Raw genomic sequence first — 17,944 nt, forward strand, 5'->3', positions numbered from 1 at the left:
ATTAACTTATTAATTATGATTGCATGAACCTCATTTATTAGCCGGTGCGCTAACATCGTTATGTTGCCAGCAATTGCCACTAATTGTAACCAAGTTTTTAGCACCTCCTGATGCGTCCATAAAGATTGTTCTATTACGAGTGTGCATAAATTCAGCTTTATGCCCGAGCCAGTATCTCCTGTAGGCTTTAGCAGAATAGTGTCCATTAACGAGCAGTGAATTCCCGTTCGGTAACTGGATCACCCCTCCGACCCCCCTCATTTGCTTATTATTTTACTTTTTACTCCAACGAAGAATGATGCCACGCATAAACGTCATCAACTTCAAAGTGAATACCTACGTTCTGTTATAACAAGATCTAATTCAAATTTCCTTTTTTTCATCACGTGTGACATGGCTTACAGCATCTATGTGACAATATGATGTATGATATATTAATAGAATTATCAATACCGGGGAAATTGAAATGATAAGCGTGAAAAGGCGCATTTTGAGAGGGCGTCGTAATAATGAATTATGATGAGTGCGAGAACAAGCTATGATTTATGGAGAAAGTTTTTCAATCAATTTTAATTGAGATGGACTTCCATTATAAGTTGAAAAGAAAATTAGGGCCTCAGGGGCCTTAAGTCCCCAAAAGATTTGGTTTTGTAATTTGTAGGGATTCTTTTTACAATAATTTGGGAGGGTATCAATTAAAATGGTCCGCAACCCCCCCCCTCCCCTCCCGGGTCGGCTTTAGGGGGTGGCTACATGGGCCGCGGCCCATGGCGACAAATTTTACAATTTTTTTAAACGTGGGTATAAAAAAAGATTCGGATTCAGAAAAAAATTACAAACGAGAAAAGACGACAAAACCTCTCATTTCCTGGGAGTATATTTTGTCGTCTTTCGGTGATACAAGAGACAGCACCTTTTCTTTCGGTGATACAAGAGACAGCACCTTTAATTAGTCGAGTTAAAAGAAAAATCAAACACGTAATTTGGCCTGGAACGGCGCGGCGCAGAGAGCAATGATAACGAGGACTTGAAATGAAAAGAGAAGCCCTCGGCGAGGCGGTCGGCATGTAACGCATGTATTAGCGCCCACATAACTAAATGAATACTTCACGCATTGCGTCAAATACAGTGCGGCCAGCAGCGAACGACGTGAAACGCATAGCGCCTACTAGACTGCATGAATACTTCACGCATTGCGTCAAAAACAGTGCGGCAGCAGCGATCGACGGGAAACGCATAGCGCCTACAAGACTGCAGGAATACTTCACGCATTGCGCCAAACAGAGTGCGGTCAGCGCGGCACGGCAGAGGCGGAAGTTAAGATTATTAAACCACATTTATCTTTGTTCTTTCATAATTTTCTCGTTAATTTCTTATAAAGGCCTTGTCCACACAGAGATAGGTTTACGGAACTCAACTTTCGCGCAAAGTTCCGTGAACTTTTTCTAGTAGTGTTGACAGGACTTTCGCAAAAAATGTGTCCAACACGAGTGAACGCGTCTTATGCACCTCTCCCCCTGTTGGTTTTTATTGATTTTTCAAAACAAAAGAAAAAAGGGGGGAGAGGATTACTGACTCAATTTGAATGATTCAACAGGCAGAATTAGAAAAAAGTAACCATCACCAGGAAATAAGTTTTCACATCAAAATTTCATTCTGTCCACCGTAAAAGGAACCTTCTTTTTTTCGTAGCTCCATGAGAACAGTTAGAACGGTCTCAGAAGCTACCACGTGACTTCAAGGGATACTTTCAGCCTTAAATGACGCAGCTATACAGGTAATGAAGTAAGGAGATACGAGAAAAGCTCCGCATTAATTGCGAGGATGAATAATTCGAGCTGTGATGAAATTGCCCGTGTTTTGTATTAGAAATCCAGACAGAGAAAGGGTAAAACTTGACTCTGACCTGAAAAAATCTTCCAACGAGGTGCGAATAAATTCCGCGTTTCGTGAAAAATTCGATGATGCATAAGGAAAGAAATCAAAATTTGACAACAAAGTTAACTTAGTGGGGGTTTGATTTCGGGAGGAAGCAAGACTTTCCGTAAACAATGTGACAGCATCCGGCATCCCGTTTATTCCTGCACGTTAGAAGACGAGACGTAGAGATTAGAGATTAGATGGGAGAAAGGAGAAAGGTTGCTCCAAACACTAGTGAAAAAAAGCGGACTGGTGAAGCAGTCGAGTTACTAGAGGTCGCTTGTTGATGGAGCAACCAAAGCCAGGTAAGGGCGTAGTCATCCCCCGTGTAATATTTAGACAGTCTTTGTCGGCGAATTAGTAATAAACCCGAAAACTGTTTTTTAAAATCACGTCAACTGATTCAACTTTGTTAATAGTGTGCCTCTCGGTCGCGTGAGGTTTCGGTTCGAATTTGGATTTCAGCACATTTACCGTTTACCAATAATCGTTCACGAAAGTAAGTGCTCCTCTTGCCCTGCTTACCATTAGACTGATTTTTTTTTTTTATTTCCCGTACGAAAAGAAAACGGTGAAAAGAGAAAAGAGAGGTGGAAAATAGAAAAAGAAGGAGAAATGAGAAGGCAGAGGAAAAGAAGAAAGGAGAATGGAGAGGAACGAAAAAGGAAGAATAAAAAGTACAAGAGAAGGAGAACGAGAGAGAAAGAAGAAGAAGATGAAGTAAAGAGAAAAAGAAGGGAAAGACAATGCGCAGGAAGAAAATGCAAAACAGAAAAAAGAAAAAGGAAGCAGAAATGAGAATGAAGGAGGAGATAAGAGAAAGAGGAAAAGGGGGAAAAAGATATGAGATAATAGTGCGAAACAGTGAAATCATCGCGAAATCCTATGCAGATACTCAGAACAGAGACGAAAAATAGCTTTTTCCAAAACGAGAGTAGACTACATCAACGCCATGTCAGTTTGCCTTCAATTTTTAGTGTAGGCAAAACGAGCTCTTACGTGGTCGAATAGTGGTATCATCCTCCACAGATAAGTCAGACCGTGTCTACCGAGGAATTGTGTGTTGATTCGATAACAACTTTTGTTAGAATCGCGTCCACTTATTCAAAATGTTTAACTGTGAGCTAGATGATCGTAAAAGGATTTAAAAGTGTAATTTATGGCAAAGCCGCGACTTCAGTCACGGAGCTTTCCGCTGATAAAATAGTTACGAAGGGCAAAAGTCGGCCATCCTAACTCCGATTCTTGAAATCCCCGAGCCCTCCTTTTACCGGCTCCTTTTGGGTTCCGCAGTGGCGATTTTGCAGGTTGGCAACGATGTTTTTTCTCCATTAAAATCCATAGAAAAAAAAATCGAATTTAGGTTCGACAAGTTGCCTCCATCAAGAATTGATTGTTTTACATACATTTCAATGGAGGGAAAACATCGTTGCCAACATTAAAGGATCGCCACCACTTGGGGTTCCACGTTTTCACTCTGCCTGCTGTTTCAAATTTTGCGTTGAAACGGTTCGAAGTTCGCCTCGAAAAAGCAACACTGGAAAAAAAAAACACATTGGATCTAGAGTCCAGACTCTTGAGAACATTGACAAGAAAAAATACTCTTGATTCAATCTGATTTCTGCTTGAATCAAAACGGAATCCGCTTAAATTAAGAGGCTTGGTTCTTGATTTAAGCTAGATTCTGATTGAATCAAGAGTACATTTTCTTGTCGATGTTTTCAAGAGTCTAGACTCTAGATCCAATGTGTTTTTTTTTTTTTTTTTTTTTTTTTTTTTTTTTTTTTTCCAGTGAACCATAAACGTTCCTATGGGAGAGACCCCTACTCGGCTCCCCAGTCGGTTATTATTCTGTGGCGAGATCGGCGGCGGCTGGGGGGCATTAGAACAGGCAAGCTTTTTCACGTTTCATGCAGGGTACAGGAATATGCGTCCCTCAGGGGACGCGGGCCACTAGGCACGCTGCGCAGGCAGGCTCGCTTCAGTGAACCCGGAGCAAGTAGGTAGGTAACTATCCTAAACACGCTTTTTTCGAGGAGGAGGGGTGTAAGTAAAAGGCGGAGTGGGTTTGTGGGAGGATGCCGAGGCGCATCGGTCGGCGGTTCAGTTCCGAACGGGAGACCGAGAGCGCATGCGCAGCGATTCAATTAAATGAACCATAAATCACGGTTCTCGTATCTTGTAACACTTACAGCTCTATTACCAGGCGCTGCACACGATCTACGGACTCCGGACCGACCGGAACCCCAGCTCCGCCGGTGGCGGGTATTTGCTCCGGAACATCATCGATCTTGAGCTTTCAACGCTTTACAATTGTATTATTTTATTCCGGAGCGAGAGCCCCTCTTTTGAGGCAGCGTTTGTCAGTATTCCTTCCTCGGGTCAACTCGCTTACTTTGTGTCCCGTGAGTTTTGTATGCCGGTAGCGCGGGTGGTAGCTTCATTTACTTATACGTAATGCTACAAAGGAACATGCGGACACTGAACATAGTTCTGTGCTAGGTAGGAGTCACAGAACATTAATATAAATCTATATGTGCCATCTATGGCCTTTGCGTAAGGCATGGATGATGAACATTTGGACAAAGGTGCTTTTATCTAACGGAAAGGCGAGGATGCGATGGTTAAGAGTTATTTCGTTAAACTCCTCTGATAGTGGAAAAAATTAATAAAAATAGTGTATCGGAGCTAAGTAAATTCAGAATCTTATTGCAGTCGTGCAAAACTAGGCTGAGCATACGCAAGGCAGCATTTAACATATTTCGCCACCTTCCGGCCAAAATGTCACAAGCGCCATGCGACGTTTCAACATTTCTGCCGCAATTTTATGTCTTTACAGAGAAATTTTGGGTTGAATCTGTTTGAAAATTTCACCAAATTTTATCGGCAGCACGAGGAAAATTCAGTAAAATTTTCACACAGCTTCGTAGAACGAATTCCATGACAAAAAATAAAATGGTGGCGGAAATTTTTAAACGTCGCTTGGCGCTTGGGATACTTTGGCCGGAGGGTAGGTAACTAGGTAGGCTCTTCTTGACCCTTATGGCCAGAGCTTGGCTTTCGGCTCCTACCGCTGGAGCTGAGGCGCGAAATTTGAATTTGAACAACTTTGCAGTCATAGCCGGAAACAAGTGTGAACGTCAGTGGCGTGGCGTGAATTGCGATATATCGATTGTTATGCCATTTAAACCTATGAAAAAAGATCGATTATCAGGGTGTTCGCAGCGAACACTTAGTAATCGATTCTTTACCATAGCTTCAAATGGCGAGATATCGATGATCGATTACTCACGCCACGCCACTGGTGAACGTCTGCTGTTGATGAAAACGAACAAATTCATGGCAAGCAAATTCTCCGGGAATGAAAATTCGAATTTAAAAATTCAACACTTTCTGTCAAAAAATAAAATGGCGGCAGAAATTTCGGAACGTTGCGTGACACTCGGCCGGAAGGTGACGATTTTATGACGTGGCGTGCGTTCCCTAGCGCACTTTTCACCGCGGCGATTTCGCCGAAGCAAATTAATGATCCGAATGTAGACCCGCGCGGGATCCAAACGCGCCTCGTCGCGTCGCGTCGCGGTCGTGCGGTGGAAGCGCCGCGCACGAATGTTTCACGTTGACGTGCCGTAACCGAACAAAGACGGAAAATGGAAGGAAAGAATTGAGCTATTCACAGAGACGGCGATGGTAGTGGAAGGCAACGGCAACCCTCGGACAATAGAGAAATGTCGACCTTCCTGCGTCAGCTTGTCCGCGAGCTCGCCAAACTTGGCTCACGTCCGTCGAAATTTTCGTAGGTACGTCGAACAGTCAGCCGTGCTAAGGAAAAAACACCGTATTAACCTTCCGGGGTTGCCAAATTCCATTTGATAAATCACGAATTTCCCGGAAAATTTGTCAGTATTTTCCCGCCAATTTTTCAAATGATTCGGCTCGTAATTTCACCTAAAATTTCTGAGAATTTCAAGGGAAATAATCCCAGCTTTACAAAAATAAAAATTTATCGGAGGAAATTCGGCAACTCTGGAAGTTCATCCGGTGCTTTTTCTTCGGACAGCAGTACTGCCGTGCTAAGGAAGAACGCCGTACAAACATTCGAGAGTTGCCAAATTTCCTTTGATAAAATGTTCGTATATGAGGAAAGTTATGAATATTTTTCCTTGAAATTTTCAGGAGCTTAAGATAAAAATACAAAGAATATTCCCTGAAAAATTGGAAGAAAAACATTCATAAGTTTACCAGGAAATTCGTATTTTATCGAGGAAAATTGGCAACGCCTGATGGCTTATACGGCGTTTTTCCTAGGACGGCAGTAAAGGTCTTCTACGCGGGAGTCGCGACAACGCTTGACAGACGTTGAACAAATTAAGTCCGCACCTCATCCATTGAGGCGAGGAGCGGCGAGTTCACATCGAGGGCGACATCAGGCGGGTGATGCAGCAGATTAAACTTGCGAATTCACCGTCGTTACGTTTGAAGTTTAGGCCACGGACTGGTCCGTAGAATAACAAAGTTCGCGCGAGAAAGTCGCTCTCGTAGAACAACGAATCCACGCCGGGCGCCATTGTTGGCTATTTTCATGTTCGAGTGCGTTCGGAAAGATCAAGATGTCAAGGGAGATTTAATGACTTGCCGAAATTACTAATGCTAAGCTGGCCTCTTGACCATCTGCGTGCTTCTCTGCCTCCGGAGGTGCACGCTCTGTTCGGACTAGACAAGCAAACGCGCGGTTGCGGTTTAGCGTACGGAAGTTCCCCATCCATACCCATACTGCTGTGCATAAGAAAAAACGCCGTATGAACCCTCAGGAGTTGCCGAATTGTCTTCGATAAAACAAGAATTTCCTGGTAAACGTATGAATATTTTTCTTCCAATTTTTCAGATAATTTTAGCCGCAATTCCACCGAAAAGTCCTGAAACTTTCAAGAGAAAATATTCATAACTTTCCTGAAAGATGAACATTTTATCTAAGGAAATTCGGCCACTCTCGAATGCTCATACGGCGTGGGCAAGGGCATGTAAGACTTGCAATGCTGCTAAGATTGTGCAACTTTGTATACAATTTGCGCAGCGAACCAAGTTACACATACATGCTAATTATTTTTACAGAAAAATAAATCACCTATAAGACTTTTTTCAGAAAAAAGTCCTAGCAGGGCATTCGAACTGTTCAACTCAGTGGCGTGGCGTGAATTGCGATATATCGATTGTTATGTCATTTTAACCCATGGTAAATAATCGATTATTAAGGTGTTCGCTGCGAACACCCCGTTTATCGATCCTTTTTCATAGGTTTAAATGGCCGATCAGTCGATATATCGCAAAGCACGCCACGCCACTGGTTCAACTGGAAACGATGCACTAATTTGCACGGTCTTAGCAGCACTGAAAATCTTATACGCCCTTATTCCAACGAACTCTTTAATCAGAAACACGATTCAAAATCTCGGCATCGCCCGATGGTGCTTACCGATATGGGAATTTCCACTCTTTTCGAATCGCAAAGAAAACTTGCAGAAAAATTTTAAGAGTTTGTAACAGTTCTTAGGGTCACGATTGAATAAATTATCGCAGGAGCGTATGCAACGTTGAAGTGCAATTAAGCCCCCCTGGCTCCGGCTCCTTCATATGTCATGGAAGCTCTCATCTCTCACACTGCGAGACTCCGGCGCGAACTGCGCGGAGCACATTGAGCATAACGACCAGGTGACCTTATTACGCAGAAGTGTAACACGACAACTACGTGAAACTCTCCAACCTGGTAGCTGTATGGTAAATGGTAAAAGCTAAGTGCTCCGGATCATGATTCATAAATCACTGGCTTACCTAAGCCCCTCTTATGATTTTCACGCTTATATCGAAGCCACGACAGCTCCTGGCCAAGTTCTCGTCGCGGATATCGAGCGCACGGCGAGAGAGAACGTCACTCTTTTGACGTAAGGGCGTTCCTCGATCTCTGCATGAGCCCCGGAAAGCGTGGATTTATAGGTAAAACAGGGCCCACGTGAAAATTGAGATGTGCCCTTACGTCATAGGACCGACGAGAAGTGACATAGAACGTGATTCCGAGATCCTCGAACCGAACCCATTACTTTCATCATCAGACAACGGGTGTAGAGCCGCTGTTGTTTGAGAGATGCTCTCTCTGCATTCGATTGCTGTGAATCATTGGATTAGGTGAAAATCATGTGGTCTGGGAGGAATTTATCTTCAATTTTGCAAACATACTTTGAACGTATCGAAAATTATCCAAATCAACTAAAGAGTGGAAATTCAAAAACCTACCTCAAAAATCTACCTCAGCGCCATCAAGCGTTCTGGCGAAGATTGGGCGCCTGTGTTCTTTTTAATTTAACGGAAATCCAGCAAGCTGAGGGTAACAAATCATTACGATGAAAAAATGCCAAATTTTTGAGGAACTTGCCAGATGTACCTAAAGCTCAGGATGAGACTTTTAGGTTCTTTTACAGGGAGGAACATCATAAAAAGAGACACTCCTCGCAACACCTGATGGCACTTGCAGGTTTTGAATTTCCTCACTTTAACTCGCAAAAGGCGTGACATCCAATTGTTTCAACTGAATTTCATTGATATCAAAACCAAATCTGTTTGAAATCATGCAGGAATCGTTACTTTTCGAAAAACATTGTAAAATTGCGCATGATGAGGGCCTTCGGCACCAAGGGTCAATTTTGCAAAAAACGTCTCAAATCTCTTTTCATCCCCACTTTCCTCGGAATGGACTTTCAGAGGTACGTATTAAAGCATTCTGATACATGTTTCCTACTTAAAATTTCACGTGGAGCCCGATTTCGGCAACGAAAATTATTCCAACTCTCGAGACGTTCAAATTGCATCCATCGAGTTGAAGGCGAACTTGATTTCTCGCTTCCGTTTTTAGTTATTCAGACATAAACGCAAGAGTGGGGTTACATTCTAACTTTTGCAACTTATCTCAATTTCATTATCAAAATTGTTTTCAACGGGAAGAATCGAATAAAAATAACGACACGTTTCGTTGGGATCGTCATTAAAACGTGAAGATTACAAGGAAAGTCACACTTCCTTCGGACATCACGCTAAACTAAAATGCGAGATGCAACTTTTTCGGTTCCTAAGCCACTCAAATTGCACTCAATCTTTGAGTTGCAAGTTCAATCAAAATTCAAAATTCTCTGACTTTCTCTGGTTTATTGAGATCATCTAGCGCTAAAATTCCCTCACACTTCCTCGAATTCTTACAAAGAGAAAAGAAAAGGGTTAATTTGAAAACAGCGATGCAAACTTTGAAGTAACGCAATTGTTTTCATGAGGTTGAAACTTTTAAATAGCCCGAAACGTCAACTTAGGTACATGCTGTCCGGAAATATTGCAAATTGTGCTATGCTGGATAAGAAAAATTAGAAGACAGAGGCAAAAAAACTAATAAAGAAAATATATAGGTGTTAATATTTAGATCCTCGCAAGTTGAACTAGCTCCCAAAGCGCGGATTCATACTCACGGCCACGGCACTCGCTCCAAAAAAAAAAATTCCCGAAAACTCGGCAACACTAACGTGCGATGCTAACGCGCAATTGAGGTTTCAGCTGTTGAGACGCAGACTTTAGAATTTTTTCCGAATAGGAGCAAAATTCCCCGACTTTTCCCTAACTTTCCAGGTTGCTTCCAAATTCCCTGACTTTTCCAGGTTTTCCCTGATTCTTGCAACCCTGATCGTAGCTATAATCTTGTCCCAACAGCAGGAGCCGCCCTAAACCGGGGTAGCGCGTGACACTTCGAGGCACGGTGATGCGATGCAGTGGCGGGCCAATCACGCAGCTCAATCCGCCCGAGGACTCGAGACCGACCAATGGCCAATCTCCTGGTATAAATTGTGTAAATCGCTCAATTTCATTTTGCCAAGGCGACCGAGGATAATCTCGACAAATTGCTGCATGGCTTCCTGTGTAGGTCAGGAGCTATTACTTTTCTCTCTCTTCCTCGCTTTCCTCTTCCTTTCTTCTTTTCTTCTGAGTCCTCCTGTATACAACCTGAACCTCGAAAATGACGCCATTTCAGCCCTTGGTACGCGGTACGGGCTTGTGCGCTTAGCTTGGCTTGGCTTGCACGGGATTTTGGCTCCAAAAATACGGAATAAATCACGTGGAAATCTACTCATTGGGTTTTTTCAGCATATGAAATGAACAATGGCGGATCTAGCAAATTGGCAGCATTGCCTTTTCTCCATTCAAACCTATATGGAAAAGTATCGATTCTTGGAGGGACCAGGTGCTCCGACAAGAATCGATTATTTAGCAAAGGTTTAAACGGAAGAGATCCGGTGTTGCCAAATCGCTGGATCCGCCTCTGTAAATGAAAAACACAAGATTTGGTCCATTTCTACTCCTCACACGAATAACAAAGCAACACTGAAAAAAAGATACGGGCTATGTAGACATACCCTCCGTTCCGGACTCCGGGGCCGAAAGTCCCAGGTGCTGGAGGCGCAACTTCTACTGCTCCGAGTGCTACGACCGAAACTTTCGGCTTCTGAGCCCGAAACGCACACGGTTTGTCGATACAGCCTATAACAGTGGCGTGGCGTGAATAATCGATTATCGATATCTCGCCATTTGAAGCTATGGTAAAGAATCGATTGCTAAGGTGTTCGCTGCGAACACCCGGATAATCGATCTTTTTTCATAGGTTTAAATGGCACCACAATCGATATATCGCAATTCACGCCACGCCACTGGCCTATAAGGACGGCTTCCACGACCGGAGTTTTTTTTCAGTGAAGGAATGAAAAAGCATAGACAAACTTACCGAAACATATTCTGCACATATGTCGATCGAAGAGACGAAGGCGCAGACTTCATCAACGGACCAGCCAGAGACAGGGTTGGGATCCGCGGCGTTGGCGCAGCTACCATCGGCATCGGTGGAGGAACAAAGTGAGAGACACGGAGGCGCCGTGGCCGAGAGGAGTCGACTCCCGGCCACCGTGCTCAAGGGCGGCGTCGTGGGCGCAGCACCACCACTCCGCGAACTCCTAGACTTGGGCGAAAGGCTCCCGGTCTTGCTGACGAGCCGGTCCTTGGCCGACTTCTGGAGAGCGTTGAGCATGGGCAGCGGCATGAGGGCGTCCGCCCCGTAGAGGCTTTCGCTGAGACTAGGTTGGTGCTTCCGCGACTTCTTGGCGGGGGCCGCGGCGGGCGGGGCGGCGGCGGCGCCCGGCGAGAGGTCCAGGGGGTTGTTGGTGGCTTCGGCGAGGCGCTTGTTGGCGCCCTTGAGGTAGCTCTCGAGCTGCTGGGCGTTCTGCGCGGAGGCGGTGCGCACCATGTTGAGGAGCATCTGGGTGGAGGACATGTCGATGGACGGGAACAGGGAGAGCGCGGGTCTAGGAACATTTGGCGAGGTGAAGCCCATGCCGAAGTTGGCGAAGAGCTGTTGGGTGTCGGACGGGGTGGCCGCCTGCCGCTTTGTGTCCGGGTCGGTCCCCTCTTTGGCCGCTGGCGAGCTCGTCATCGTTGTCGTCGGCACCGGTGACGTCGACGTCGTGCTCAGCGGGGAGATGAGCCCCGCGAAGGGTGCCGTCCCGCCCACCCCCTGCTTCAGGCCCGCGAATCGGTGGTCGCTCAGATTCGAGAATCCGTTCCGGGTGGAATTGAAGTAACTGCAAAGATAAAAAAGGGAAACGAATAAGAACAACTTAGCCGTGACACTTTCAATACCGAATGAGATGACAAAACAAGCAGGCTGATTGTTGATATTGATGGACAAAGCGATAGACAAAGGACATAATGAGTATGGAGTGATCCTTTTGGTTTATTTGAGTGGTTTTTATAGACTAAGGGAGAAAATGATGGACTAACTAAAGGGCCTCTCGTAAGCAGTGTTCGAATCTCACAGGCGCCAACGCGCCAAATGCGGCGCCTAAAAAATGAAGGCTCTGCGCCAACGTGGCCCCTAAAAATTGCCCCCTAAAAATCTGGATTTTCACAGGAAGTCACATAAAGAAAGAAAAACAATCTGTTTGAATTGAAAAAAACTCAGAATTTTCAGCACTACAAGTGAAAGCTTGCTTTTTCTATTCTATACGATTTCATTCTTAGTGCTTTTGTCTTCCCCAAATTACAGCTACTTTATCCTTAGCTACCTAGGCTACCTAAACCTTAACTGAGACCTTTGTCTGGTGGCACATTTTAAAAAGCAGACCAAGAATGGGGTGCCCGATCCTGCTTGCTATTTAATACTCGAAACCGCTGTGCCCTCGCGCTAATGAGGTACCTCACTAGCATCTCCGAATGTGACCCGGAAAATTCTTGCTCCATTTAAATTCATATTTTACTTCCTTGCTCTTACTTTCCTCCACCTTTCTCCCTGTTTCTCTATTATTCTCCTTTCGCCCGTCTGTCAAAAAGGATGTGATTGACCTCCAGTTTATCTATTATGATGGCTAAAGTGACTATTTTTAAAGCAGCGTAAATCGTCCTCTTTGTCCATATTCTGATTTATTTTCGTCAAAAAGAACGTAAAAGACCGCTAGTTTTCCTGCTAAGAGGGCTTACGTGACTCGTTTTCTTCCATTATGTGCGGTCGGCTCAGAGAGAGGTAAGGCGGATTCCGCGGTTCAGTCAAAATTAATTGCGGTTTATTGCAGGGCACCAATTACCGCGGATATTTCGAGGACGAGGCCGGGCGGGCAACAGAAAAACGCGGTGAAAAGAAATGATCGTGTAAAAATGCGAGCTCACGTGAAAAGGAACGGTCAAGGGGAGAAAGCACCATTATTTTACTCACACGTATCATCTACAATTTTTCGGGTCCGCGGCCAAATTAGTAACACTCGCCCAAGTGGACGTTTTGTGAGACATTAGAGCGTTGAAAACTGGGTGCTCGGCAGCATGAGGACGTTGTCAAAAGCGTGGAAAAATCGATTCGACGTCGGGAAGCCGCACAGTGGATCGAGTCCATATGAGAGGTCGGACAAAAGTTGGAAACTTTAACTCCTAAAACTCCAATTATACAAACTGTTAAGACTCTGAAGGTGGTTTTATTGGTTTCCTTTAGATACTGTACAGCGAGAGTATGGACAGGTCGCTTCATGGAGGGCTTAGGGCCAGAAAGTGCAGCCACCCTTCTAACCAACTTCTAACGCACAAAATTTCACTGTCAGTCGGCAGATTCCAATTCTAACCATGATGGCCAAGATGTACAGAAATGAGCGTTCTGCCGCGAAATTGAGTAAATTTATGCAAAAACTGAGTCAAACACGTGCTTATAAAGGACGGTTCGTGACAATAGTATCAGTAAATCGCTCTGGATAATTGAAATCATAAGTTGGCTGCCCTTTTGGGCCCTAACTTTATTCGCGGTCGCGGAGGCATCGGTGAAGGCCGGATGGACTTTCGGAGTTTCAGATCTGTCGGTACTCTCCCTATACAGGTACTCTAGTTTCCTCGTAAAATTTTCTACAAGAAGCACCGTTGAAATCTAAAATGTGACGAAATAAACATTAAAATTTGCAGTTTTAGTCAAAAATTTCATGTCCAACCTCTCTAATTGACTCGATCCACTGTGAGCCGGTGCGGCGGAGTTACCGCGGGCGAGGCTGGCAACTCGAAGCCCGACACGTGATTAAGAGATGTTTCGGTGCTTCAAAGTGAAGAAACTCTCGACTCGAGCGCGGGCAGCGTTACGCTCATAATGCCTCCGACTATAAACTGGACACTTTAATTATGCCCTAAACTCGCCGGCCTGCATGCGCGTGGTCCTCCAATCAGGCCATCCGAGGCGCAGAGACTGGACGAATCTTTTTTGCCGAGTCACATTTTCATAGGGGCTTGCGGGCTCAAAATTTTCCGGGACGGGGAGGGGTCACATCGTCATTTTCCTCGTGAAAGAACGTAACTCTATTCCAGTGCTGCCAAATTTTCCCTCGTAAATTGATTATTAACAAGGAGAATCTTGGTCATTCCTAACTGAACTTTTCACTGATTTTTCCTCAGATTTCATGCAAAAGTCAGAAAAATGTTGGATACAAATTGCACTTATACATTTTTGTAAAATGAATCTATTGTTTGAGTAAATTTGGCAAGCTTGGAATGGAGTTATGTTCCTTCGTTCGGGAGACAACGAGGACATGTTCCGGGATTCGGTACTTTTTTGTTCCGATTTCTCCCACTCCACGACCGTCAGAAGTGCCAGGATTCCTTTTAGCTTTTTTCAAAACTTCCGAGAAAGTTCCGAAAAATGCAAAAGATCCGGAACTTTTTAAGAATTTTAAAAGTTCCGGGAAAAATTTAGGGAAAATCTCAAAAGTTCCGGGATTCTCAATTAGTTCCGGGAGATGGGAGCACTGGGAGGGTTCCTCCGAAAATAGATTTGACCCCGCTCCTATCATTTGGGGACTATACTCTGACTAATTTTGAAAATCCCATTTAAGATCGTATTTAACACGCACTTATTTGTGTACTTTTAAATAAAACTAGACGCAGGCCATATTTCAAGAGGTATAGATCAGAACAGAATCATTATGTTCACTGACATAAGAATCGAAATTTATTGTGCTGTAGATTCGCGCCTCATCGCGATTGAAAAGTGGTGAGAGCCTTGACAGTCAAAACGCCTTCACTTGCATGCGTATGCAACACGGACGTCCATGGAGCCCGAATAGTTGCATCCAGGAACTGAAATGAAATCTGTATAGTTTTCGTCGTATTCGACACCGAATAAGGGCGCTTTGCTTGTTTCCTCTCACAACCATCCGTCGGTAATTCTTAGGCTAAAGTCAGCGGGGTTGACCAAAGCAATGGAGCTATATTTTTTGACAGTCTCGAAGTTTTAGTCTTGTAATTTTATCTTCGCGGGGTTTTCATTCCATTTTATACTAAGTGTGAATATAGGTTGCTCATTCAGGTTGTTGAGAAAATGAACTAGAAAACTAGTTAATAATAAAGACCATAAAGCAAAATTTTGCCTCGGGTGCGATGACCACTGGAAAAATGAATTAACACTTCCACGATTTTTTTTAAAAAAAATTCGGCTATCCATGGAATTGACAGAATCGCTTCCTGTAAATCCGAGTATCCGAGTACCGAGTCCGAGTTCCGAGTATCTTCTCGAGCAAACAAAAATAAGGGAAGAAAATAAATCCAACAATTTTATGAGGCGGCAAACCACAACTTTTCTCACTGATTGGCGAGTCGACGGCCTAAACTGCTTCTTCCATTGATGAGTTACGCGCCGGCTCAATGCGGCCAGAGCAATACGTCATATTTTTTTTTCGCGTGGCACAAGGAACATGGTAACTAGTTTGGAGGCGAGAAGATCGGGGAAGCGAGGGGCAGCGGATACACCTCTCGCCGATCAGGGTAAGGTGGAAGGTGTCAGCAAGTTGACTTTAAACAACTCACCGAGAGCTGGGATCACTCGTAACTTAGCTGCCCGTTTTACAATTTAAATTGCTCGTCACGTTGCGCTGCGCCCAAGCCTACATCCTCGATCCGCGGGTCTCTAACTTTAAAATCTAAATTGCTTCGCTACCACCTGCAAACATCCTGATTCAGGGTGCTTAGGGTGTCCCTCCAAAGACCCGTCCTCGAATTTTTAATCGGTCTAGATGAAATCAATTAAAAGCTCCGGTAGGGTAAGTGTAGGAACAGTGGGCCACGTTTTCTCAGTGGTCTAAAAATTATATTTTATTACTGCCGCGCAAGGAAGAACGCCGTATAAGCCATCATGTGTTACCAAATTTCCTTCAAAAAACAACGAGTTTTCAGGACAATTTGTGAATATTTCTCCTTCGATTTTTCGGAGAATTTTGCTCGAAATTTGATCTAAAAAGTCTGAAAATTTCAAGGAAAAATATTCATAACTTTCTTCAAAAATGGATATTTCCTGAGAGGAAATTTGGCAACATTCGAATGCTCATACGGCGTTTTTCCTTTGCACGGCAGATTAGTGCGGTCTAACAATTGTAGTTTTTTCTATTATTTGTCGTGGAGCCAATCTGAGGTGTTGAAAGTTATTCCTTAATGATGGTTTCAAATTATAAAAGATTGTGAAAAATAACAAAACGTATCCAGATGCGGATAATGCTAGTCGCTAATCTTTCATCTTTGTCACATGTCACTTGTATATTCTACTGATGATGAGCTTTGGCACCTTGAACTACATTTGGATTAAAAATATCAACAATTGCACCAATAAAATGTGAGGTGGGCTGTCCCTTCCTCAGAAATCTACTTCGCCCTCCCAAGAAATGGGAGGGATTTTGCTAAGTTAGTGCGGTACATATCTTCCATCTTTGGAGCTGTAATCACATCAATTTTTCAGTGAGAAACCTTAAAATTACTACTCAATCTAACCTAACTCAATTTTTAAAATTTTCCCGCAGAGGCTCCCTGCCCCCCCCCCCCCCCATTGGAGCAAGGGGGATCCCCCCAACCATCCCTCGAAGCTACGAGAGTCTTACAGATCCCCTTAACGGAGTGTGTTTTGATACCCCCTCCCCGACCGCCCTAATGGCGTATGACGTACCCTTCTACCCTCCCCCCCAGTCAAACAAAAAGTTCCTAGCTGCGCCCATTAGTGACGAGCAAATACTTCGTCACCCACGCTGATATAGTTAGTATGGTGATAAGCGTATCTTTCACAGTGCTTTGAGCACAGAGACAAGAGTCTACTTCAGTGGCGAGGCGTGAATGATCGATTATCGATATCCCCCTATTTGAGGCTATGGTAGAGAATCGATTATTGAGTTGCTCGTTACAAACATATTGTATATCGATCCTTTTCCATAGGCTTAAATGGCAAATCAATCAATAGATCGAAAAGCACACCACGTCACTGGCCTACTTCGTGTTTTTTCAAGATACGGTGGCAAGCGCTCGTTTTATATTTCATGATATCTCATGTTATTCTTATATCACAGTTTAGCGCCAATACATCACTTCGTAGCACAACGCATTATTTTCTTGATTACGTAGTCAAGAATACAGACTCAAAAGACTGTGGACGAAAATGAACGAAAGGGATTCTCAGATCCTAAATTAGCCTTCCAAAAGCAAGGTATGCAAACATCTCTACTTTTGCTTCATTTATGATCGCGTATTCTGCTTAGAAAGTTGATTTCTTTGATTGGATTTCGAGGATTGAACGTGCGTACAATGAAATACCACCACTACCTCTGCTGTTGCTGCTACTTTGTATGTGCACCTCCCCCACCTCCTTTTCTCCCGCTTCTGCTTAATTTACTTAGATACTATACTAATAAGTATCTCTTATAGCGCTTCTGTGCGCTCTGCGACACCCAACCGCCACTGACAGTAACAGAAACTCTAGCATCTCCTCATTTCCTGCCTTATTCCCTCAATCCACGATTTGGCAGAACGTTCTCTCCGATTTCTGCTTTTTTTTCCGAGTTCCGGCAACTACTGCTCGCATGTGCCAGGAACGGGCGACCGGTCCCACCCCGTTTTCTGCTTGGGGGTGATTTACTTACATCCCTTAAGAAGAAAAGTGGTACTTACTCGTTGGGATTAGAATTGTTGTATTTAGCGGCTAGACTCCTCATGAAATCGCTATAGTTGCGGGACATCATCTGCTCCATGCTCTTGAGGTGGCCGCCGGGGTGGTGCGCCGTGGGGAGGGCGGCCAGCGAGGAGGAGGAGGAGGGGCTGGAGCCGCGGTCCCCGGCGGGGGGCGTCCCGGGGTACGACGAGGAGGGCGTCCCGCTCCGCGAGGAGGAGGAGTTGTTGTCCGCGTTGGCGCAGTTGTTCGGGCTCAGCCGTTCATTCTTGACGGGGTTGTTGTTGTTCTGGTGGTCAAGCGTCCCGTTCATCGCGTCCCTCGCGTCGTCCGCTCGGCCGCCGCCGCCGCTCCTGGGCGCCGTGACGCCTCCGCCCCCGCCCCGCCGCCGCCGCCACCCCCGCTCCGTCGCTTGGCCCGCGGCTTGGCCGGCGTCACCGTCGCCGCTGGTTCCGGCTCCGGGTGACTTCCGCCCTCGGTCTCGCTCCCCGCCCCTTCGCCTGCAAC

The 17,944-nt window shown here is 44.8% G+C and overlaps 1 protein-coding gene across 1 annotated transcript in view; it reads right to left on the bottom strand.

The window, feature by feature from the left end:
* The window catches only part of Samuel (SAM-motif ubiquitously expressed punctatedly localized protein), a 44,533-nt gene extending 26,589 nt beyond the window's left edge, over nt 1-17,944 (bottom strand). Inside the window, exons 1-2 of the mRNA XM_072296894.1 lie at nt 17,440-17,944; nt 10,730-11,579 (exon numbers count right to left, since the gene is read on the bottom strand). Of these exons, the coding sequence (XP_072152995.1) occupies nt 10,730-11,579; nt 17,440-17,750 (1,161 nt within the window). The 5' untranslated portion in view covers nt 17,751-17,944. The remainder of the gene's footprint in view (nt 1-10,729; nt 11,580-17,439) is intronic.

Source organism: Bemisia tabaci, chromosome 2, assembly GCF_918797505.1.
Source record: "Bemisia tabaci chromosome 2, PGI_BMITA_v3".
In the NCBI taxonomy this organism is placed as follows: domain Eukaryota; kingdom Metazoa; phylum Arthropoda; class Insecta; order Hemiptera; family Aleyrodidae; genus Bemisia; species Bemisia tabaci.